At 45.4% G+C, this 23,845-nt stretch overlaps 1 protein-coding gene across 1 annotated transcript in view; it reads right to left on the bottom strand.

Annotated features, from left to right (window-relative positions):
- The window catches only part of EPHB1 (EPH receptor B1), a 652,092-nt gene that overhangs the window by 405,964 nt on the left and 222,283 nt on the right, over positions 1-23,845 (bottom strand). The window contains 1 exon segment of the mRNA XM_029062965.2: positions 2,896-3,577. Within this exon segment, the coding sequence (XP_028918798.1) occupies positions 2,896-3,577 (682 nt within the window).

Below are 23,845 nucleotides of genomic sequence, written 5' to 3'. Positions count from 1 at the left end.
GTGCATCTTTCCCTACCTATGCACCTTGTCCAGAGGTAAAATGCCCCATCCCCACAAGATGCTTTACAAATCAAGCAAATCATTTTGTTAAGGTGCTATTAAGGTCTTCGGAGAAAGGGAATATGCAAGTATTACTCAAGGTGGTAAAATGGCAGGAGATATTCCCCATAGTGATCCGTGATCAATGAACGTATCAATAAATATTGATTACTTGCCTACTATGCATACAGCACCATGCTAAGCATTTGGCAGCAAATGATAGAAGTAAAATACATACGCTCCCTCCCCTCAAGGCGCCTACAGTCTAATGAGGAGGAGGATTTATGCCTTCCTCATTCCCATCTAGCAGTGTAATTCCTAGTTGGAAAATGAAAAGTACGCAGCTAAACAGCCCTAGTTTAAGAACGTTCTTAAACACTCAGGGAAGGGGAAGAGAAAGGAGAGCAGCCCTGATTTACATATTCATAAACCTGAAACCCCCCCGAGATTGTTGCAGGAGGTAGCAGACGAATAGCACGGATGGCAGAACCCCAAAAAAAGAGAAAAAAATTCCAATTAGCTGCAAGACTCAGAGCCCCCATTCCCAGAGTCCCAATTAAATCAGAACCAATCAGGTCCTGTTCGGGTTCCTGTCGTCTTGCTTGGGAAATAACGAGAAAGATGAAAGAGATCCAGTCAGCCAGTGCAGTTCTGCGCAGCCCTTTGAAGCCCAGGAAATCACAAACAACTCTTCTGCAAGTCCTGGTGGCAGCTGCTTCATTGACTCCGTCAAGAGCGAGGGACAACCAAGACTCCGATTCTCTAGATCCAGCCATTCTCTCAGCTCTGTCCCACAGACAAAGCATGGTCCAATGGATTTTTGTAATTTCTTCAAATGAGCAGAATAAAGTCTACCATTATTGGGCCCAGTTGGGTGTGTCCATATGGACATACTATCATTATTCAATAGTATTTATTGAGCGCTTACTATGTGCAGATCATTGTACTAAGTGCTCGAGCACTGTACTAAGCGCTTGGGCACTGTACTTTAAGAGAAGCAACATGGCTCAGTGGGAAGAGCATGGGCTTGGGAGTCAGAGGTCATGGGTTCTAACCCTGGCTCCGCCACTTATCAACTGTGTGCTTTGGGCGAGTCGCCTTAACCTCTCTGTGCCTCAGTTACCTCATCTGGAAAATGGGGATTAAGACTGAGCCCCACGTGGAACAATCTGATTATATCTACGCCAGAACTTAGAACCGTGCTTGGCCCACAGAAAGCACTTAACAAATATCATCATTATTGTTATTATTATTATTGACTTGTCACTGGGTTTGAAGCCTCGTCTTTTCACAATTTGAAAATCATCCAGGACCAAGGAATTGTGGGTGAGATGCTATTTTTTCTCTGCAAAACTCATAAAGAATATGGAACTACCGAGTGCCTAACCAAGGTAATCCATTGAGAGCCATGAATTGTCTGGCATGATCCGCTCATTAAGGACTCCTCCCAGGAGCTGGGGAGCATGAGGTCAGATTGCTTGAGTTCTGTCCTAGCGACAAAACTCACTTTGGCAACCAAGAGAAAGACAGTTCAGGTGGTAATAAAGCCAAGTCCCCTGTGATTCCAAGAGAGGTATTCGCCAAACTTCCACTTTTAAATCAAGAACCTTCTGCATTGAACAACTAATTTCTAGGCTATTCTGAGCCGCCCAAGAACTTTATGAAAACATAAACTACCTTAAGTTCCTCCCCGCCTCACCATCCAAGATACATATCAGCATCTTTTTCCTGAGTCTTTCAGAAGGTGATGCCAGATTGGAGACTTGGCCAATTCCCAGATTTGGTTTCAATTTCGAAGCCCTGACCTCAATTTAGCTTCTGGACTGACCCTCGATGAAAATGATCATTTATTAATGATCATTTGATCACTTATCACAGCCATAAGCCAAATGTGAATTCTCTCTAGGAGAAAGGAGTTGCTTTGACTTTGGACTTCCCAATACACCAAATTTTGTTCCTTTTGCATATCCCAATTCGCCACACCTTTTAAGAGAGGAATCTGACAGAATACAGAGACTCAATCCACATTCCACCCCTATGATTTCAGCGGGAATGTAACAATCTTCCCATTCTTCCCCTTGGTCCCAGCCTCTCATCCAAACCCAGAGGAGGCCTGGGAGAAATATCTGATTAATCTGATTGCTTATAGTGTTTTTTAAGCACCGAATATGGGCAGTACAGACAGTCAATTGAAAAGGAATGGGGCGAGAGGAGGAAGAAGGGCATAGTGTCAAACTGGCCCAAGTGCTATATTAGATGGGGTGATTCTTATGATTTCAACCTCAAAAGGGGTTCTGTTGATTCACTCAATGGTGGCCCACCCAAACTGCACCAAAGGCTAACAATGTTTAGGGTCCATAAGCGAAGCTGAAAATAATACACACAGTTGAAAATTCAGATTCTCAGCAGCAGTGGAAATCAGCCTTCGGCAATCTGCCTACCTGACGTACAATCAAAAACTTTGCTATCCACCATATTTGGGGAATAGAAAGTGATGATTAGTGACACCTGCCAGTTAAATAAGAGTTAGGTCGAAACAATCATTGCAAACTTCTTCTCCTACTGGGTCAGGCATTCCCCACAAAGTATCGATCGTTCAATATCGCATTTGTCTCAGAAGCTAGTGCCAGTCGGTAAATTGCCGGAGAACGCGGGTTTCACGCCTATAGGACATGAGGCCACCAGAAGTGATTCAGATAACAGAGCGATTAAAACAAGAAATCAAGGTGGTATGAGAAGGCGGTTCCAGAGATGGTCAGGAAATGACTGGTCATTAGTGTCCACAGCTGGATAGTGTGAACTTCAGCCCTTTCCACGACCTCCACCCAAGTTCCCTGGTAACCAAGACGGACTTACCTTTGCAGGCCACGCTGTTTTCAGGTTCATAGCCGGCCTTGCAAGAACAGCGCCCAATGGGGACCATCCACTCTCCATCCCCGTTGCAGTACAGTTTAATGGGCACGTCCACCTCCTCTGCGTTGGGGATGCAGGTGCCCCGGGCTATTACGAGAGACGTGCTCTCTGCCCCGGTCATGGTCTCGGGGAAGACGGCGAAGTTCTGCACGACGCTGGGGCACTTCTTGAAGAAGACTCGGACCGAGAGGAGGGACATGCAGGCCCCGTAGTCCTGAAAAGCCAGGTAAAAGCCATTGCGGGTAAGCGGTCCAAAGCTCCTCACTTCCGTGTTGACCTTCATCAGCCTCCCCCCGAAATCCACCTGGGAGAAGCTCTCGTCGGCCGCGATGGTGTCCACTTTGAGGTAGGGGGCCTCCGTCCAGAAGGCCGACTTCTTGGTGGCAATGACGGAGTCTGTCTCGTAGTAGTAGAGGTTGAAGGTCTCCTTGCAGGAGCCGGGAACGTTGGGGAGGCTGCTACAGTCTCGCACGGTAAATCGCATCTCCGTGTAGATGCGGTGGGCCCCCCTCCGGTTGATGAACGTGGTGAGAAGCCAGTTGTTCTGGTTGGGCTCGAAGACGTTGCACACCTGGTAAGTGCGGATGGTGTTCAGATTCTCATCATAGCCGCTGACTTCTTCCCACTGAGGAGGGAAGAGAGGGCCAAAAGTGAGATCGTCACAGAGGGAAGGAGATCGCTGAGTCCCCCCGGGGATGACTGGAGGAACCCTTGAGAGGACATCCGGTCCATCCCTACGCCTCCAAGCAGGACTGCCATTTTGTTTAGGAGGGAAAACAAGTATTGGAATCCCCGTTTTACAAATGAGGTAACAGAGAAGTGAAGTGACTTGCCCAAGGTCTCACGACAGGAATATGGCAGAGCTAGGATTAGAACCCAGCTCCTATAGCTCCCAGGACCATGCTTTTTCTTCTACACTACACTGCTCCTGTCATATGACACTGGACAAGTCACTTAACTTCTCAGTGCCTCAGTTTCCTCATCTGAACAATGGGGATTAAATACTCATTCTCCATTCCACTAAGAATGTGAGCTCTATGTTGGACAGAGACGGTGTCTGATCTGATTATCTTACATCTATCTCAGCACTTAGCAAAGTCCTTTGGCTCATAATAAACACTTAACAAACATCATATTTATTATTATAATCTCCCCATAACTCTTTTCCCACAAGCTCAGTCCCCAGTCCTGATAACCATTTCAATGTTTAACACCCCTCACACTCAGTAAATTCTTCCTTACTTCTAATGTAATCTCATGCTACAGACTAAGCCCATTTGCTTTTGATCTATTGCATGTAGAAGGGGAATGCAGCTGGTCTTCCTCCTCTGTAAGAGAGCCTTTCAGTTGCCTTCAGACTTCTCCAAGACAAATGATTTCAGTTCCTCTAGCCTCTCTTCATGGGTCTCATTCTCTTAGCTTTTAATCTCCTTTGTTCTACTCTAATAAAGGTCCACTTCTAAACGAGGATATGAGCGTGAGACTTCCTTTAGAATCCCTGAGTTCCAATCACCAGATCATCATCTTCTGCATCTGCTTATTCCTGAGGGCCCATTATGTGCTCACTTTATCCTCTGGAGAGTTGGCTAGAAATGAAGACGTGAAGGTGCTCACCTACTCTTACAGAGGTGACACAGGCCTGGGATTGGCAACCTACTGGGTTGAGTAGACTGTAAGCTCATTATGGGCAGGGAACATGTCTGTTAATTCTGTCATACTTTCCCAGATTCTTAGTACAGTGCTCTGCTCATAGTAAGTGTTCGCTAAATACCACTGATTGATTGATGGATTGGTTGTGGAGAGGTGGGACCGGGGATGATGTGGTGGAAGGTAAATCAGGGGAAGTTGTCAGGGTTTATGTTTCTTGCGTGGCGACAGCTTTTGGTAAATACCCGGAAGTGGCCAATTCTCCCTCAGCTTCATGGCTCTGTGGTTTTCCTGTCACTCTCTTCTTACCTCCAGGCCCCGGCTACTCTCTACCCACTTCAACTACTGCTGCTGGGGTTGGCTGGCCCTTCCACAGTGCCCCTGCCACCCAAGTAGATGACAAGCAGGCAGGGGAGAATGGCAAGGAACCCTGCGGTGAAGAGGGAAGGGCCAGGTGCCTTGAAAGCAGCAGCTTCCAGGCCTCCAGATCAGGGGTCCCAAACTCAGTAGATTGCCAATCCCAGGTCTACGGCATCTCTGTAAGAGTAGATGAGCACCTTGGCTTCTTCATTTTTAGCCAAATCTCCAGAGGGTAAAGTGAGCACATAATGGGCCCTCGGGAAAAAGTAGATGCCGAAGATGATGGCCTGGTGATCGGAACTCAGGGACTCTAAAGGAAAAAGGCAAATATCATCTTCCTTCATGCCACTCCGTCCTCATATCCATGTTTTTTTTATAGTTTTTAAATACTTACTATGTCCCAGGGACTGTATTAAACACTGGGGTAGACACAAGCTAATCAGGTTGAACACAGCCCATGCCCCACAAAGGGCTCACATCTTAATCCCCATTTTACAGATGAGGTAACTGAGGCACAGAGAAGTTAAGTGACTTGCCTAAGTCACAGAGCAGATGAGTGGCAGAGCCGGGACTAGAACTCAGGTTCTTCTGATTTCCAGGCCCGTGCTTGATTGCCTAGGCCACACTGTTTCTTCTTGCCAGATGGAAGGTCATGAACCTGATAGCCTTGAATTGAATTCCATCTTATTGGGCCTTACTCTTGGTCTTACCCACCATAGACCCCTCACTCACACCCTTCCTCATGCCTGGAACTCCTTTCCTCTAAATATCTGACAGGCCAGTGGTCTCACCATCTTCAAAGTCCTACTGAAATCATATCTTCTCCAGGACGCCTTCCCCGGCTACGTCCTCTTTCCTCTACTCTATTTTCTATCCACTTTGCCTCAGCCATATACTTAGTCCCACCCCTTAAGCATTTAGGTGCTCAACTCCCTCCCAACCCAACAATACTTACATACAAATCCTTTTTTCAGTTGCTCCACTACCTGTAATTGATTTTAATGTCTGTCTCCCCAGCTAGACCTTAAGCTCCTTGAAGGCAGGGATCATGGCTACCACCTGTATTGTACTCTCCCAAATACTTGGGATAGAGAGCCAAGTAAGTGCTCAATAAATATCACTGATTGAATGAACTCTGAAACTTCCCCAGGGTTCAGGTCTCCTAGAGAAAGCCAAAACCGGTTTCGTTTAATCATTTGCTAAACTCAGGCATATCTAGGAAGCCAATTCAATTTGGCTTTCACATTCTCCACTCAATCAATCAATCAATGCTATTTATTGAGCCCTCATTGTATGCAGAGCATTGTACAAAGCACTTGAGAGAGTACAATATAACAGAATCGTTAACCACGTTCTCTTATTCCTACTTGCCTCTATCGGGAACCAGTACTTGTAAGTAGATCTTTTTTCCCAATCTCCACTTTCTAGTCTTTTCTAGCCTAAATGGGTCAAGAGCATTCTGATTGTTTCTTAATCCACCTCAAGCCTTCAGGAGCCATTTCCAACCAAAAACATCTGTATTCTAATGAACGATCTGTAGTGAACAGAGTATGCAAATTATCCCCATCTTTGCCAAATAATCCAGACATTAATGTAGTGCAGAGACTAAGACTGAGACAGATGCATCCATAAAACTCAGGAGACACTAAGAACTAGGACGAAGAGGGCTTTTGTTTCTTACTTCTTTACAGGCGCAGAGGGAATAGCAGTGCTTAAATTTACCCCCAGCCCTTTCTGAAACATTTGGGTCTTCCTTCTGAGTCTCTAAGAATTAAAAGAAATGATTTAAATCAAATAATCCATCAATCAATGTCCTCATCCATAATTTATTTTGTCTCCCTCCCCCTCTAATCTGTAAGTTCCTTGTGGGCAGGGAACATGCCTACTAAATCTGTTATATTGTACTCTCCCTTGTGCTTAGTACAGTGGTCTGCACATAGTAAATGTTCAATAAATATCATTGACTGATTGGCATTGATTAAATGCTTAGTGCATGCAAAGTGCTTAGTACAGTGTTCTGTACACTAATAATGACCTGCTGTGTGACTTTGGACAAGTCATTTAACTTCTCTTGGCCTCAGTTACCTCATCTGTAAAATGAGGATTGAGACTGTGAGCCCATGCAGTAGAGGGACTGTGTCCAACCTGATTTGCCTGTGTCCACCCCAGTGCTTAGTAAGCACATAACAAATACCATTATTATCATTATATGGTATTTGTTAAGCGCTTACTAAGTGCCAGGCACTCTACTAAGCTCTAGGTTAGACACAAGCTTATCAGATTGGACACAGTCCCTGTCCCACATGGGCCTCACATCTTTTTCCCCGTTCTACAGATGAGATAACTGAGACACCGAGAAGTGAAGTGATTTGCCCAAGGTCACACAGACGACAAGTGGTGGACCTGGGATTAGAATCCAGTTCCTCTATACGCCCAGGCCCGTGCTCTATCCACTAGGCCATGCTGAGTTTAAAACACTGCATTAAGCTACTGAAGGCCTATTCTTGCTCTGATGTAAGGGGCATGGCTCTGGGAATCAGGACACCTGGGTTCTAATTCCTGTTCTGCCTACAGCTGGTCTGCACGGTCAAAGATCATACAACAGGAACATGACTCAGGGACAGAGCGTGTGAATAATACTAGAAGTGCCACAAGCGCTGGAATCTATTGCTCTGTGTAGATTTTCAGTACTGAAATCTCGGAACCGAGGCTCATCAATCAGCGATAGTTAGTGAGAGTTGACTGGGTGTCGAGCACTGTACTACATAATTAGGTAGATACATTCCCTGCCCGTAAGGAGCTTCCAGTCTACAAGGGGAGAGAGGCATTAAAAAATATTAGGGAAAGGGGAAATAGTAGAATTAAACTCTATTTATTGCCACTGTTCTTGTCTGTCCGTCTCCTCCGATTAGACCGTAAGCCCGTCAAACGGCAGGGACTGTCTCTATCTGTTGCCGACTTGTTCACTCCAAGCGCTTAGTACAGTGCTCTGCACATAGTAAGCGCTCAATAAATACTATTGAATGAATGAATGAATATTTTCATGTGCATTCACTCGAGTGTATTTATTGAGCACTGTACTAAGTGTTTGGAGAGTACAATACAACAACATTCCCTGCCTACAATGAGCTTACAGTCTAGAGGGGTTTTGGGGCTGGAGTGAGTATCAAAGTGTTTGGAAGGGGTATATAGCCAAGTTCACAGTTGACTCAGAGGGAAAGGCAGGAGGGGAAATAAAGGGCTTAGTCAGAGAAGGCTTCTTGGAAGAGATGGGATTTTAGGAGGTGTTTTGAAGGTGGAAAGAGTGGTAGTCTAGCTATTATGAAGAAGGTGGAAATTTCCAGGTCACAGACTCATACATTGCTCCAGACAGGAGACTTCCATCAACACTAAGAGTTTGGGTGGGAACTATAGTTAGAGGACACCATCTCTGCCCTCAAATTGCTTACATTCAAGGCTTACCGGTAAGGTTCTTCTCATCTATCTTCTCGGGTCAGTGCTCTGTACAAAATAAACTCCCAGCACACTATTCTGCATTAAAAATTTGGTCAGTAAACACTATTGATATTGCACTAATTAGGCCTGACCATCAGTAGACTAGACTATAAGATCACTGTGGCCAGGGAACCTGTTTACCGACTCTGTTATATTGTATTCTTCCAAGCGCTTAGTAAAATGCTCTGCACACTCTAAGGGCTCAATAAATCTGATTGATTAATTGATTGAGTAGTAATAATAGTAATAGCAGTACTAGTATTTATTAAGCACTTTCTATGTGCACAGCAGAGTACTAAGCACTGGGAAAGAAGTATACGGATCAGATAGGGAAGCAACAAGGCTTAGTGTAAAGAGCACAGTTTTCGGAGTAAGAGGTCGTGGGTTCTAATCCCAGCTCGGCCACTTATTCAGCTGTGTGACTTTGGGAAAGTCACTTGCCTTCTGTGCCTGTTATCTCAACTGGAAAATGGGGATTAAACTGTGAGCCCCTTGAGGGGCAACCTGACTACCTTGTATTTACCTCAGCTCTTAGAACAGTGCTTGGCACATAGTAAGTGCTTAACAAATACCGTCATCATCATTATTATTATTAGACATTGTTCCTCACTCCCAAAGGGCTCACAAACTAACAGGGGGAAGATTTCATCAATAAATCAGTCAGTGGTATTTTCTGAGTGCTACCATGTGCAGAGCACTGTACTATTCACTTGGAACAGTACAATAGATAGTTGGTAGGCACAATCCCTTCCCACAAGAACCTTGTTATCTGGCGCTTAGTGTCTTGGAGACAGACACCTCAATCGATCAAGCAAACATATTTATCGAGTGCTTACTGTGTGCAGGACACGTAAAAAGTTCAGGGAGAGAAAATCACAATAATAGTCACATTGCTTGCCCACAAGGAGTTTACAGTCTTGACAGGAGGCAGATAGCAATAGGAATGAATAAATTACGGAAAGTTGGGAGAGAAGTCGGGGGGTCAGGCAAGGAGGGTGGTACAGTAGTATAAGTGCTTTGATTAGTGTGATAGCAGTTCGGATGGAGAGGAGAGGATGGATTTTAGCAATGTCACGAAGGTTGAACCGACAGTACTTAGTGATCGAATGAATATGTGGGTTGAATGAAGAGAGGAGTCAAGGATAACGCCGAGGTTATGGGCTTGTGAGCCAGGAAGGATGGTGGTGCTCTCTACAGTCGTGGGAAAGTCACGGGGAGGACAGAGTCTGGATGGGAAGTTATGGAGTTCTGTTTCGGACATGTTAAGTTTGACATTACGACAGGACGTAATAATAATGTTGGTATTTGTTAAGGGCTTACTATGTGCACAGCACTGTTCTAAGTGCTGGGATAGATACAGGGTAATCAGGTTGTCCCGCGTGAAGCTCACAGTTAATCCCGATTTTACAGATGAGGGAACTGAGGCACAGAAAAGTGAAGTGATTCGCCGACAGTCACACAGCCGACAAGTGGCAGAGCTGGGAGTCGAACCCATGACCTCTGACTCCGTAGCCCAGGCTCTTACCACTGAGCCACGCTGCAAGTGAAAAGAAAAAGGTAAAGAGGATAAAAAGTACAAAAAGGCTGCAGGATGTCAGGCTCTTCAAGGCTCAAATGGGCAGTCATAGAAGTCCCAGCTGAGGCTCCTGCAGTGACCTGCTCAACAATCTAAAAGTGGCAAGGCGGCACACTGCACCTCTTTGAGACCTTCCTAGGCTGATGGGAGTTGTGGTGGCCTGGGCATGCAGTGCCCCTCTTATTGGGCCCTGGAGGTCACCTCTAAGTGGAGGCAGTGTATGAGAAGCAGCGTGGCTCAGTGGAAAGAGCACGGGCTTTGGAGTCAGGGCTCATGAGTTCGAATCCCAGCTCTGCCACTTGTCGGCTGTGTGACTGTGGGCGAGTCACTTCACTTCTCTGTGCCTCAGTTCCCTCATCTGTAAAATGGGGATTAAGACTGTGAGCCCCACGTGGGACAACCTGATTCCCCCGTGTCTACCCCAGCGCTTAGAACAGTGCTTGGCACATAGTAAGTGCTTAACAAATACCAACATTATTATTATTATTATTACCACCAACCCTGAGAACAACATGTGAGACAATGTGTTATGATTTCAAACCCTCCTTTCCTCTTCTCCCACTCTCTTCTGCGCCTCCTGAACTTGCTCCCTTTATTCATCCCCCCCTCCTAGCCCCACGGGACTTATGTACTATCTTCAATTTTATTTATGTTAATGTCTGCCTCTCCCTCTGGACTCTAATCTCAATGACAAATTCAAAGCCCTACTGAGAGCTCACCTCCTCCAGGAGGCCTTCCCAGACTGAGCCCTCCCTTTCCCTCTGCCCCTCCTCCCCTCCCCATTGCTCTTACACTCTCCCTTTTCTCTACCCCCTTTCCCTCCCCACAACACTTGTGTATATATTTGTATATATTATTTATTACTCTATTTTATTAATGATGTGTATATATCTACGATTCTATGTGTCTATTTTGATGGTATTGATGCCTGTCTACTTGTTTTGTTGTCTGTCTCCCCCTTTTAGACTGTGAGCCAGTTGTTGGGCAGGGATTGTCTCTATCCGTTGCCAAATTGTACATTCCAAGTACTTAGTACAGTGCTCTGCACAGAGTAAATGCTCAATAAATACGATTGAATGAATGAATGAATATTGTTATATTGTACTCTTCCAAGTGCTTAGTACAGAGCTCTGCACACAGAAGGTGCTCAATAAATACGATTGATTGATTGACTGAAACCAGTGAGTGATCAAATATCGCCCAAAATGTTTCCCTTATCCTCTTTTTTATCATCCTTTCGAAGTGGAGTGGGGACGCTGACCTGCTCAACATTGGACAGTGGCAAGGGGGCACAATGAAACTCTTTGAGATCTTCCTGGCCTGCAGCAAGGACTAATGGGAGTTCTGATGGCTCGCACCTGTCTCCTATTGTGATTGGGCCCTTGGAGGTCGGCTGTAAGAAGAGGCGGCGTATGACCATCAACCCCGAGAATGACGTTCCAGGCAGTGTGTTAGTGGTTCCGAACTGGTGAGTGACCAAATATCACCAAAAAAAAAAGTTGCTTCACTCACTCCTCTGTCATCCTTTTCAACATGAAATGGGGACGCTATGCTGCGAGGTCGGAGAAGCAGTTAGTCCTTGAATTTATTGAGGGATTTGACCGGACCAGAACAATCAATCAATCAATCAATCGAACGTATTTATTAAGCGATTACTGTGGGCAGAGCAGTGTACTAAGCGCTTGGAAGAATACAATACAGCAAGGTTGACAGACACTTGCCCTGCCCACAGTGAGCTGCCATCCTAGAGGAGACAGACATTAATTAATTACGTACAGTAATATGAGCATAAGTGCTGTGGGACTGAAGGTTGGATGAAAAAAGGAAGCACTCAGTCTCCTTGCCCTCTCCTACCTCACCTTGATGATCTCCTACTACAACCCAGCTCACATTCTTCACTCTTAATACCGAATAATACTAATACTTCACTTCTAATACCAACCCACTCACTGTACCTCAATCTTGTCTGACTCACCGCTGACCTCTTGCCCACGTCCAGCCTCTGGCGTGGAAGTCCCTCTCTCTTCACATTTCGATAATCACTCTCCCCACCTTCAAAACCTTATTGAAAGATCATCTCCTCCAAGAAGCCTTCCGACTAAGCCATTATTTCCCCATCCCCTACTCCCTTCTGTGTCGCTCTTGCACTTGGAGTTGCTCCCTTTATTCCTCCCTTCCTCAGCCCCACAGTACTAGAGCATGGGCCTTGGAGTCAGAAGTCACGGGTTCCAATCCCAGCTCTGCCACCTGTCTTCTGTGTGACCTGAGGCATGTCACTTAACTTCTCTGGGCCTCAGTTACCTTATCTGTAAAATGGGGACTGAGACTGTGAGCCCCACATGGGACAGGGCCTGTGTCCAACCCCATTTGCTTCTGGCACTTAGTAAGTGCTTAACAAATTCCACAACTATTATTATTATTATCCATATCCATAATTTATTCATTTGTGTTAATGTCTGTCTCCCCTTCTTGACGGTAAGCTTGTTGTGGGCAGTGAACATGTCTACCAACTCTGTTATACTGTAATAATAATGTTGGTATTTGTTAAGCACTTACTATGTGCAGAGCACTGTTGTAAGTGCTGGGGTAGATACAGGGTAATCAGTTTGTCCCAGGTGAGGCTGTGAGGCTCACAGTTAATCCCCATTTTACAGATGAGTTAACTGAGGCACAGAGAAGTTAAGTGACTTGCCCACAGTCACACAGCTGACAAGTGGCAGAGTCGGGATGTACTCTGTACTGTACTCTCCCAGGCACTTAATACAGTGCTCTGCTCTTAGAAACACTCAATAAATATGATTGATTGATTGATTGATTGACCAGAGGCCAAGCTTGAAAGACTAAGGTATGTCCTGGGTTTGAAACATTGCTGGAAGCTGATTGAAATGCACATTTGGGAATACCAGATGGAGGCAGTGAAAGGTTTGGTGGCGTGCTATGTAAGACCTAATCTGGAATGGCACCTTGTCTCCCTTTTCCATTGACAGTCACAAATAATTATCTTCCTCGGTCAGGCAACTGTCTAGGTGAGGCATAGGTGAAAACTTAGCTAGTTAGTTGTAGTTCAATCCAGTATTTTTTCTTGCTTAATAAATCCCAAGAAACTGAGCTGAGTCAAGCAACAAATCAGCCAGACTGGTGAGTGCTGTCCCAGAGGACCATGGCTTGCTCAAAAAGAAATCAGGCTGCAGACAAGTTAGCAATGAAATGAAAATATGAGTGAAAGCCCAACTGCAGTATACTGGAAAAAGACTTAAATCTCGAAGGCCACCGGGGATACCATCGTCTGCCCGGAAGCTACTATGTACTGACCAACACTCTAGAGACCTGACACAGTTCCTGCAACTTCCAAAGTGCCTAACTCTCATATGGAAAGTAAAATCTAAAATCTGTTCAGATGGTCCTTAGTGAAATATTGAAATCCTTCTAGACTGTGAATCTGTTGTTGGGTAGGGATTGTCTCTGTTGCTGAATTGTACTTCCCAAGCACTTAGTACAGTACTCTGCACACAGTAAGCGTTTAATAAATACTAGTGAATGAATGAATGAATGAATGAATGAAATACTGCATGAATACATGTAGGAGATGCCAGGCAGATGAGATGCCCTGCCATTTCTCAAGCAGTTGCTTTGATTTGGGCACATCCTGATTTGCCTGCTCCAATGGTGTCTCAGTTTCCCCATCAGTAAAATGGAGAGAAATGAACCCCGCATTTTCCTACCTGAGGAAACCGTTGTGAGAAGTCGTGGTTGGTATGAGAGCGAAAGGCTGAGAAAGTGCTTTGGGAAAAAGGGAAGCTCTATAGAAATTCAAGGAGCTGCTGTTGAGACTGACTCAGCTATCCAGGGAGCCCAAGAAACCAGCACTATACCTCCTCCTCTGCTAAAAGCCGATGAATAGCTACCTGTTATTTGCTTCGTGCTCCTGTTTGGCTCTTGAGTTGCACTGAGATGTTTTTTGGAGGGAGCTGAGTCATGGCACGAATGCTTATAGTAGAAGTGCTGGTAGCATGCTCCTTTGCCAGTCTCTGAACACCCCCGCCCCCCAAATGGTGCCACGTACCCTCAGGGGGGCCCCTAAGGGAGGATAATCGTATATGTGATATTTGCTGAGTGCTTACTGTGTGCCAGGCTCTGTACTAAACACTGGGGTAGATGTTTATCTGGTTAGACACAATCTCTGTCCCACATGGGGCTCACAGTTTCAATCCCCATTTATCAGATGAGGTCACTGAGGCACAGGGAAGTGAAGTGATTCGCCCAAGGGCACACAGAAGATAAGTGGCGGGGCTGGAATTAGAACTCATGAACTTCTGATCCCCAGGCCCATGCTCTATAACAACAATAATTATGGTATTTGTTAAGCACTTACTATCCGCCAAGCACTGTTCTAAGCACCGGATAATAATAATAATAATAGTGGTATTTGCTAAGCGCTTATTATGCGCGAGGCCCTGTGCTAAGCGCTGGGGTGGATAGACGTTTATCTGGTTGGACACAGTCCCTGACCCATATAGGGCTCACAGTTTCAATCTGCATTTTACAGATGAGGTGACTGAGGCCCAGAGAAGTGAAGTGACTTGCTCGAGATGACAAAGACAAGTGGCGGAGCCGGGATTAGAACCCATGACCTTCTGACTCCCAGGCCAGGGCTCTATCCACTACTCCATTACACCACGATGCAATGTCTTTTTGCTTCAAGCAGGGGCAGAACATGCGCACACATAAACACACACGCACGGACGCACACACGCTCTCTCTCCCTGTCTCATGTTCTCTTCAGACCCTATAGGTCTCCTAACTGGATTAAACGCCTACACCAAGGAGAGAAGCAGACTTGCCATCAGTATCTCTTCAATTCTCTTTTGGCCCACGGACACTGGCCGAGTTTCATCCTAAGCGATCCATTTGGAAAGTCAATCAGTCAGCCAGTCATATTTCTTGAGCGTGTGAAGAGCACTGCCCTAAGCGCTTGGGAGTACAGTAGAACAAAATTACAGATACATTCTCTTCCCACAACGAGTTTACAGTCTAGAGGAACCTATGCCAGAAAGGCCCACGTCAGCAAGGTTAGTGCAAGTGGAAGGCAGGGAAGCATTTTTTTTCTCTCGGCCTCGTGTAGAAAGAGAGTGGCCTTTTTCCTCCCAGACCTCCCCCTTCTCGGCCCAGTTCCTGGCTCCCTCCCAGTTCCCCCAACCAACCACCCGGCTTACGGCTCTCACCCCCGAGTAGGCACCAGCTCCTGCCTGGAGAGGGGTCCTGCAGCCATTGTGACAGCTGCCGCTGTTGTTGACACTGTAACAGTGACAAATTCATCCTCCTGACAAGATCCCTTTAAATAATTCACGCGGAGCTGGAGATTAGGACACTGTTTTTCCCCTGTCTCTGTTGAGATTTAAAACACTCCCAGCTGGGGCATTTAAAAAGAGTATAATGGACCTCCTCGGCTCCTACCTCCCCGGCCGGCCCCTCCCCCTCCTGGCTCCCTAACCCAGTTCCCAGCCCGACAGCGACAATGACGCCGCAGAGGGAACAAAAAAGGAGGGAAAGGGAGCTTGGCGCGCTGCTATGGTAACAGTGGCCGTGCTATTCAGCTGTCATTATCCTGAAGCCTCGCACATATGATTATCTTAAACTGTCAGTCGAATGTGGCCCATCACGGCTGTTCGATTCAGATCGTGCGAGGAGAAGGCGGCGGGTATGTCGTCTATCTTGCCTCAAGACGCGTGGATGGCCGAGTACAGACTTGAACTGATCCGGGGGATCCCTCCTTTCCCCTGGGAAGAATGAATGTTATTTTCCCTCCAGGTTAGGAACGGTTCAGCTCTGGAAAATCCCACAGGGAGACCGAACTGGGATAATCTGGTGGATTTGTGATGAGGCCACTGAGGTAGAAGAATTCCTACAGCTTCCAATAGGACAGACAACGGGCTATAGGTCAGCGTCCCAATATATGGCTGTAATTTTACCCCCAATTAGCAGGGTGGTCAGACTAAAGAATTTGATGGAGAAAAGGTGGCCTCCCACCAAAAGCATGCAAGCAATAAGTAGCCTTCTGCCTGGGAGAATCTGGCTTTGTTCATTAATGTCTCTTCTCAGTGGGAAAATCAGCCTCCTGACCCCAAGGTCTCCATGTTCCCAGCCGGAGGTCGGTGTTGCCCAGTGGAAAGAGCCCAAGCCTAGGAGTCAGAGGACCTGGATCTTAATCCCAGCTCCACCCATGTGTCCGCTGTACGACTTTAGGCAAGTCATGTAACTTCTCTGTTACTCAGTTTCCTCATCTGTAAAATGGAGATTCAATATCTGTTCTCCCTTCTACTTACACCGTGAGCCCCATGCGGGGCAAAGACTCTGTCCGACTTGATTAACTTGTATCTACCTCAGCAATTAGAACAGTACTTGACACTTAGTAAGCTCTTAACGATGAAAATAATAATAGTAATAATTGTGATTTTTTTCACCTATTACTTTGTTCCAGGCACTATATTAAGCGCTGGGGTGGATATAAGTAAATTGAACTGGACACGATCTCAATCCCCGTTTTACAGATGAGGCTCAGAGAAGTGAAATGACTTGCCCACGGTCACACAGCAGACAGGTGGCAAAGCCAGGATTAGAACCCATGACTTTCAGACTCTCAGACCCATGCTCTATTCACTACGCTATTGTTATTACTGTTAATATATGACTTTATTGTGCTTGGGGGTTTTTACATGATGGCTTTGATTCCGAGTCTGGGGGCTCCTGAGCTACATATTGGGGAAGCAATTGGGGAAGTTGATTCTTTTCACCAGAAGCAGTTTCCACCAGTCTCTTGGGCTTTCTTCCACTTTTTTATAAAATAGCTCAGTGGAAATCTGCGATTGGATTGGCTGAAGAAGTGGCCAACCTATATAATTATCTCCCAAAGGATGCCCATGAAGAGCCGCAAAAGAAAAATCCTCTTCATCTAACTGATTACCAGGCATTTCCCAAAGCCTTTCATTCTATTCCCTGAACATTAAAAGAGAATGTTTTGTCCTGTCATTTTTTTTAATTGAAAAGGGTGATATGTCTTGCTCCGTGGTCTCAGGGTCTTTCCGTTTCCCATCTGCCCATCACCTTGGACAGGAGATTCACCCTCTTACCTCCATTAATGAGTGGCAAAGGGCCACGGGGATAATTCGAAGCGGAACCCTCTGACCACTAAACCCAGCTGAGCTGCATCCTTTGGCGAGCAACTAGGCAGCATACTGAAATTATCAGATAATTCTGGCTTGCTTTTGCTCATGTTATTTCATAAACACATAAACACTCCATCAGTAGGACAGGTGAGGCTTTGCTCCCAGCCACCTCCCAAGGAATAGAGGAGAAGCAGTGTAACCTAGTGGAAAGAGCACGGGTTTGAGAGTCTGAGGACCTAGGTTCTGGTCCCTGCTCCGCCACTTGTCTGCTGTGTGACCTTGGGCAAGTCACCTCACTTCTTTGGGCATCAGTTCCCTTATCTAGGAAACAAGGATTAAGACTGTGAGCCTTATGTGAAGCATAGACTATGTCCAACCTGATTATCGTGCATCTTCCCCAGTGCTTAGTACAGTGACTGGGACATAGTAATCACTTAACAAATGCCATTAAACAGGAACAAAGCAGCCCCTTCTAAGGGACTGGATGATTCCACAAGATACTGAGGCATGTGTCTAGTAGTGGTAAAATAAGCTGAGTTCTTTGCGCTGTTCCAGAAGGGAATAAAGAGCAGCAATACCACTGATCTATCCATAAGTATTCTCACTGTACAGCTCTTTTTAGGCATTTTTTTGCCCTGCAGAGGGGTAGATCCAAGAAAATGCAATTGTGAAAAAGGATTACACAAGCATGAAAACATCATCTGTGATGCTGAATCCTTGTGCATTCACTGGGTTACAAATCCACGCAGACCACAGGGGCAACCAAGCAGAAGGGAGGGTGGACACTGTTCATGGCTTAGTGAGGAGAGCACGGGACTGAAAATCAGAAGGACCCGGGTTCTAATCCCGGCTCTGCCACGTCTACTCTGTGACCTCGGGCAAGTTACTTAACTTCTCTTCGCCTCCGTTATCTCATCTGTACAATGGTGATAAGAGCGTGAGCCCCATGTGGGACAGGGACTGTGTCCAACATGATTAACTCACATCTACCCCAGAGCTTAGAACAGTTCTTGGAAAATAGTAAATGTTTAACAAGTACCATAATTATTATTATAATTATCAACCTAGGCTTGGCTCTGGGCTTGAGGGAGAGTGCGTAGATCAGACCTTGGCTAGGGCAGGGTCGGGCGTCAGAATTCCTGACCATGGAGAGTCCCATCGGGAGCCGGCCATGGGAAACCAGCTGGCATTGACTTATGCGTCCACCAGTACTGAAGCCCAGGGACCCAGTTATAATATAGGCCATAGCATGCAGGTCATGAACCGATGTTGATAAATGCTATCTTACATCATCCTCCCCATCTCACCTTTCATTCTACTTCTCAAACCCAAGACTCTCCTCCTCATTCTTTCAACACCATCATTACACTCGGGATTTATTGAGCTCCAACTGTGTGCAGGGCACTGTACTAGGTGCTCAGGAGCATATAGTAAAAGAAATCAATCTTATTTATTGAACGCTTACTGGGTGCAGAGAGCTGCGCTAAGTGCTTGGGAGAGTACACTATAATAGAGTGGTAGACATGTTCCATGCCCACAGCAAGTTTACAATCTAGAGGGGGAGATAGACATTATTAATATAAATTCTGGATATGTACGTAAGTGCTGTGGGACTGAGGGAGAGCTGAATAAAAGGAGCAAATCCAAGTGCAAGGGTGACACAGAAGGGAGTGGGAGAAGAGGAAATGAGGGCTTAGTCAGGGAAGGCCACTTGGAGGAGATATGCCTTCTCTAAGGCTTTGAAGGTTGGGAGAGTAATTGTCTGTTGACTGTGAAGAAAAAGACATGACTTAGAGAAGCTAACAATCAGATGAGAAAGACGGGCAGACACAGATGATAAATGTACAGTGGAATCAAGATTCAATTGTGAGCAAGAAAAAATAAGTAAAAAACAAATACCTAGATGGAAGAAATGTTGCCAGTAGAATGTCCTGACCAAGGAGGAGGGGGTTAGTCAGGGAAGGCCACCTGGAGGAAGCTTCTCAAGATGGGGAGCAATTCAATTATTCAGTTGAATTTGCTGAGTGCATAGTGTTGCAGAGCAATGCACCAAACTTTTGAGAGAGATAGAGAGGTACACCTCCTTCCACCAAGGAGCTCCAACCTAGCAGAGGATTTTAAAGGTCTTTCCTTTTCACTGTCCCTCTTCATGTCTCTCCCCAGAAAAGCCAATCCCTCACCCACATCCTCCCTCTGAACTAGATCCCACTTCATATCTGATGGACCACCATTTGCCCCCCACTTTGAAAGCCCTGCTGAAAGCCAAAGAGACCTTCCCAGATGTTGTGGACAGGTAATATGTCTATTATATTGTTGTATTGTACTCTCCCAAGCGTTTAGTAATAATAATAATAATGATGGTATTTATTAAGCACTTATGTGCCATGCACTGTTCTAAGCGCTGGGGTAGACACAGGGGAATCAGGTTGTCCCACGTGGGGCTCACAGTCTTAATCCCCATTTTACAGATGAGGGAACTGAGGCCCAGAGAAGCTAAGTGATTTGCCCAAAGTCACACAGCTGACAAGTGGTAGAGCCGGGATTAGAACCCATCACCTGTGACTCCCAAGCCTGTGCTCTTTCCACTAAACCATGCTGCACGGTCTGCACACAGTAAGCACTTAATAAATACCACTGATGGACTGATAAGGCCCAATTTCTCTTACTCTCTCTCCCTTCTGCATCACCTATATACTTGGATCTGTATCCTATAAGCATTTGATATTTACCCTACCCTCAGCCCCACAGCAACTAAGTTCCTATCTTTATACCCTGGCATTCCCCTCCTCTGTAATTTATTTCAAAAAGTGTCTCCTTCAAGCCATAATCTCCTTGTGGGCAAGGATCATGTCTACCAACTCTATCATACTATATTCTCCTTAGCACTTCGTATAACGTTCTGCACAAGGTAAACACTCAGTAAACATCACTGTTTGATAGATTGATTGTTAGTAAAATCTACCAGAGCAATGACAGCTCGGACTGCCCTATTTCACCTCCAGTGGCTTTTAAGAAATTCTCTCTCTCAGGAACACTGTTTCCGCAGACTCGTGAAGTAACCTGCACGTATTAGCTCAAACATTGCCTCTGATTTCACTGTTTAAGAGACCACTTTGCCACTTGTTAAAGGAAACGCAGCCTCACATCTCAAGGAAGGAAACTGGATGATTCCTTGCACCTAAAACATGAAGTGCAGGAAGTTGTCAGCTGCGGGAAGGGAATTTATGGAATCAGCTTTTCTGGAGATGTTTTGGAACGCAACCCGTCTGAGTGGAAGTGGAAGTGGAAATCTACCTCATGACAGGGGGGCTGAATTAGATGGCCTCTTAAAGCCCTTTCTAGAGCCTAGAAAATGAAAATTCTTATTGATTAATGAGTTTATGAGCCTCTCTTTGGAGGGGAGTCATAAATTGGCTAAGCAGCCACCCTGATTCCCCAAAGTTGTTTCAGGCAGGCTGTGAAGAATGCATAATTTCTCTCTCTGGGCCTAACTCTCTCTACCTCTGCTTCTCTCTTTCTCTCTCTCTCTATCTCTCTCATTTTGGTTTCCCAATATATCAGAGAAGTAGCAGGGCCTAGAGAAGCTGCATAGCCTAATGGAACGAGCACAGGCCTGGGAGTTGGAGGATCTGGATTCTAATTCTGGCTCTTCCACTTGTCTGTGATGTAACCTTGGGCAAGTCACACAATGACATCTCATGTGTAAAATGGGGATTCAGACTGTAAACCCTACAAAGGACAGGGATTGTGTCTAACCTGATTATCTTGTGTCTACCCCAGCTCTCAGTAAAATACCTGGCATATAGTAAGTGCTTAACAAATACCATTAAAAAAAATCCTAAAAGATGGAATAATTAACATGTTTTTTCAAAGCTGCTGATTTTCCATAGCCTCTTATTCACCTTCCTGTTAACCACTGTAAAGATAAATGTCTCATTTAAATCTCTTGCCTGATAAAAACCAGAGCCCACAAAAATTCCCTGGCATTTTCCTTGTGATACCTTTCTGGCTATATTTTCAATGCTGTTGACATCCATCTACCATTCTATTGACCCACATAAGCGCCACTTCTTCTCTCCCTATCAGTAGCTAAACCTCCACCTATCCATCTCTCCTTCCGTCTATGAAGACCAGACCTGTCTCTCTGTCTGATCTCCTTTCCTCATCTCTCTCTGCCTTTTGTCTATCACATTCTCTGTCAGGGGAATGCCAGGCAGGTTATTTTATACTTCCATCCCTCAAAGACTTGTATTGTATAAAAAAAAAAATGTTTTAAGTGCCTCGGGGTGTTTTGTTCCTCATTACTTCATAAAAGTGACATTAATAGCCATGGAAGAGCACTGCTGAGTGCAATTATGGATGATGTTTCAGGTATGAAAGCTGTTTTGAGCCTGCTAATGTTTCCTAATTACAGGCCTTTCGGTAGAGAGAGAAAAAGATAAAGGGAGGGTGGGAGGGTGAGGGTTCAGAATGCTGACTTATACCAGTGGTTTACCTGGAGGGGGAGAGAGGGGAAGGGTGGTCAGAGACTTGCAAGCATGAAGGCGGATCTCTCAACTCCTCAGAGGATGATGCCAACCCAGGGGAGAGGATGTGTTAGCACAAAATGACTTAGGAAATGGATACCACGCCTTCCTCCTCCCCCCGGCCCCAGCCCCAGTCAATCTCAAGCTACTGTCTGACGGGAAGACCTATTCCCTGGACTCCCGATTCACAGACTAAAGTTTTTTCAAATCTCTTTCCCATCCATCTGATCAACGGTAATAATTATAATAATTGTGGCATTTGCTTAAATGCTTACTCTGTGCCAGGCACTGTTCTAAGTGCTGGGGTGGATACAGTCCCTATCCCATGTGGGTCTCACAGCGTCAATTTCCATTTTACAGATGAGGTAACTGAGACCCACAGAAGTGAAGTGACTGCCCAAGGTCACACAGCAGCAAGGGATCACACAGCAGACAAGGGATGGAGCTGGGATTAGAACCCAGGACATTCTTGACTCCCAGGCTTGTGCTCTATCTACTACACCATGCTTCTTCTTATTAATGGTGCTTACTGAGCGATTACTGCGTGCAGAGCACTGTTCTATGATTTGGGGAGAGTACAATATAATAGTAAACAGAAACATTCACTCCCCACTACGAGAGAAGCAGCGTGGCTCAGTGGAAAGAGCACGGGCTTTGGAGTCAGGGCTCATGAGTTCGAATCCCAGCTCTGCCACTTGTCGGCTGTGTGACTGTGGGCAAGTCACTTAACTTCTCTGTGCCTCAGTTTCCTCATCTGTAAAATGGGGATTAAGACTGTGAGCCCCACGTGGGACAACCTGATTCCCCTATGTCTACCCCAGCGCTTAGAACAGTGCTCGGCACATAGTAAGCGCTTCACAAATACCAACATTATTATTATTAGAGGGGAAGACAGAGCTAATAATATCAGTGCATGGCTTAGTGGAAAGAGCACCGGCTTGGGAGTCACAGGTCATGTGTTCTAATCCTAGCTCCGCCACTTATCAGCTGTGTGATTTTGGGCAAGTCACTTAACTTCTATGCACCTCAGTTACCTCATCTGTAAAATGGAGATTAAGAATGAGCCCCAGGTAAGACAACCTGATTACTCCAGTGTTTAGAACAGTGCTTGGCACATATTAAGTGCTTAACAAATACCATCATCATCAAGTGGGGCTGGGAGAGAGGATGAATAAAAGGAGTAAATCAGTGTGATGCATAAGGGAGTAGGAAAAAAAGAAAGGAGGGCTTTCTCAGGGAAAGCCTCTTAGAGGAGAAGTGCTTTCAATAAGGTTTTGAAGAGGGGAAGAGTAATTGTCTGTGGGACATGAGGAATGAGGCCATGCCAGGCCAAAGGCAGGGTGTGGGAGAGAGGTCGGCAGCAAGATAGGTGAGAGAGAGGCACAGTGAGATGGTTAGAATTAGAGGAGAGAAGTGTGCAGGCTGGGTTGTGTAGGAAAGTAACACTTGGAAAAGTACAACAGAGTTGGTAGACACGATCCCTGCCTATAAATTATGAATATGGGAAATGATAGGGATTAAAAATATTTCCACTCTGGGACTGGGGTGAGTATCAAAATGTTAAGGACTACACAGCCAAGTGCCCAATTAACCCAGGGTGGAGGGGAAAACTTCAGGAACCCAACAATACAACTAATCGGGGTTTCTTGGAAATGTGATTGAACTGTAAATCTTAGTAAATTAGGATCCAGTCCCAAACTCTGGCAAAATGGAATTTCATAGCTACGAAATTACATTACCTCCTGTGTACTGGAGCAGATAATGTTAAATTTTTGTTAAAGGAAATGAAAGCATGACGTCACAACTTCCACTAAATAAGTAGTTGAATATGATTATGAGTCTTTACAGGCTGATGTAAAAGTTGAAGTTGATTCTGCTGACTTTGGCTGTGGTTTTTCAGCCCTATAAGTAAGAATGATATTTACTGAGTGCCCACTGAGGATTAAGGGACAAAAACAGAGAAATTACAAGAACCCTGATCCTCAATAACTTACCCATAATAACTGTGGTATTTATTAAGTACTTATCATGTGCCAACCATTGTACTAAATACTGCGGTAGATACAAGATAATCAAGTCAGTCATGACAGTCCCTGTCCCTCATGGGGATCATAGTCACAGCGAGT

The sequence above is a fragment of the Ornithorhynchus anatinus genome, chromosome 1 (assembly GCF_004115215.2).
Source record: "Ornithorhynchus anatinus isolate Pmale09 chromosome 1, mOrnAna1.pri.v4, whole genome shotgun sequence".
NCBI lineage: Eukaryota > Metazoa > Chordata > Mammalia > Monotremata > Ornithorhynchidae > Ornithorhynchus > Ornithorhynchus anatinus.
This window is presented reverse-complemented; position numbering and strand designations above follow the sequence as displayed.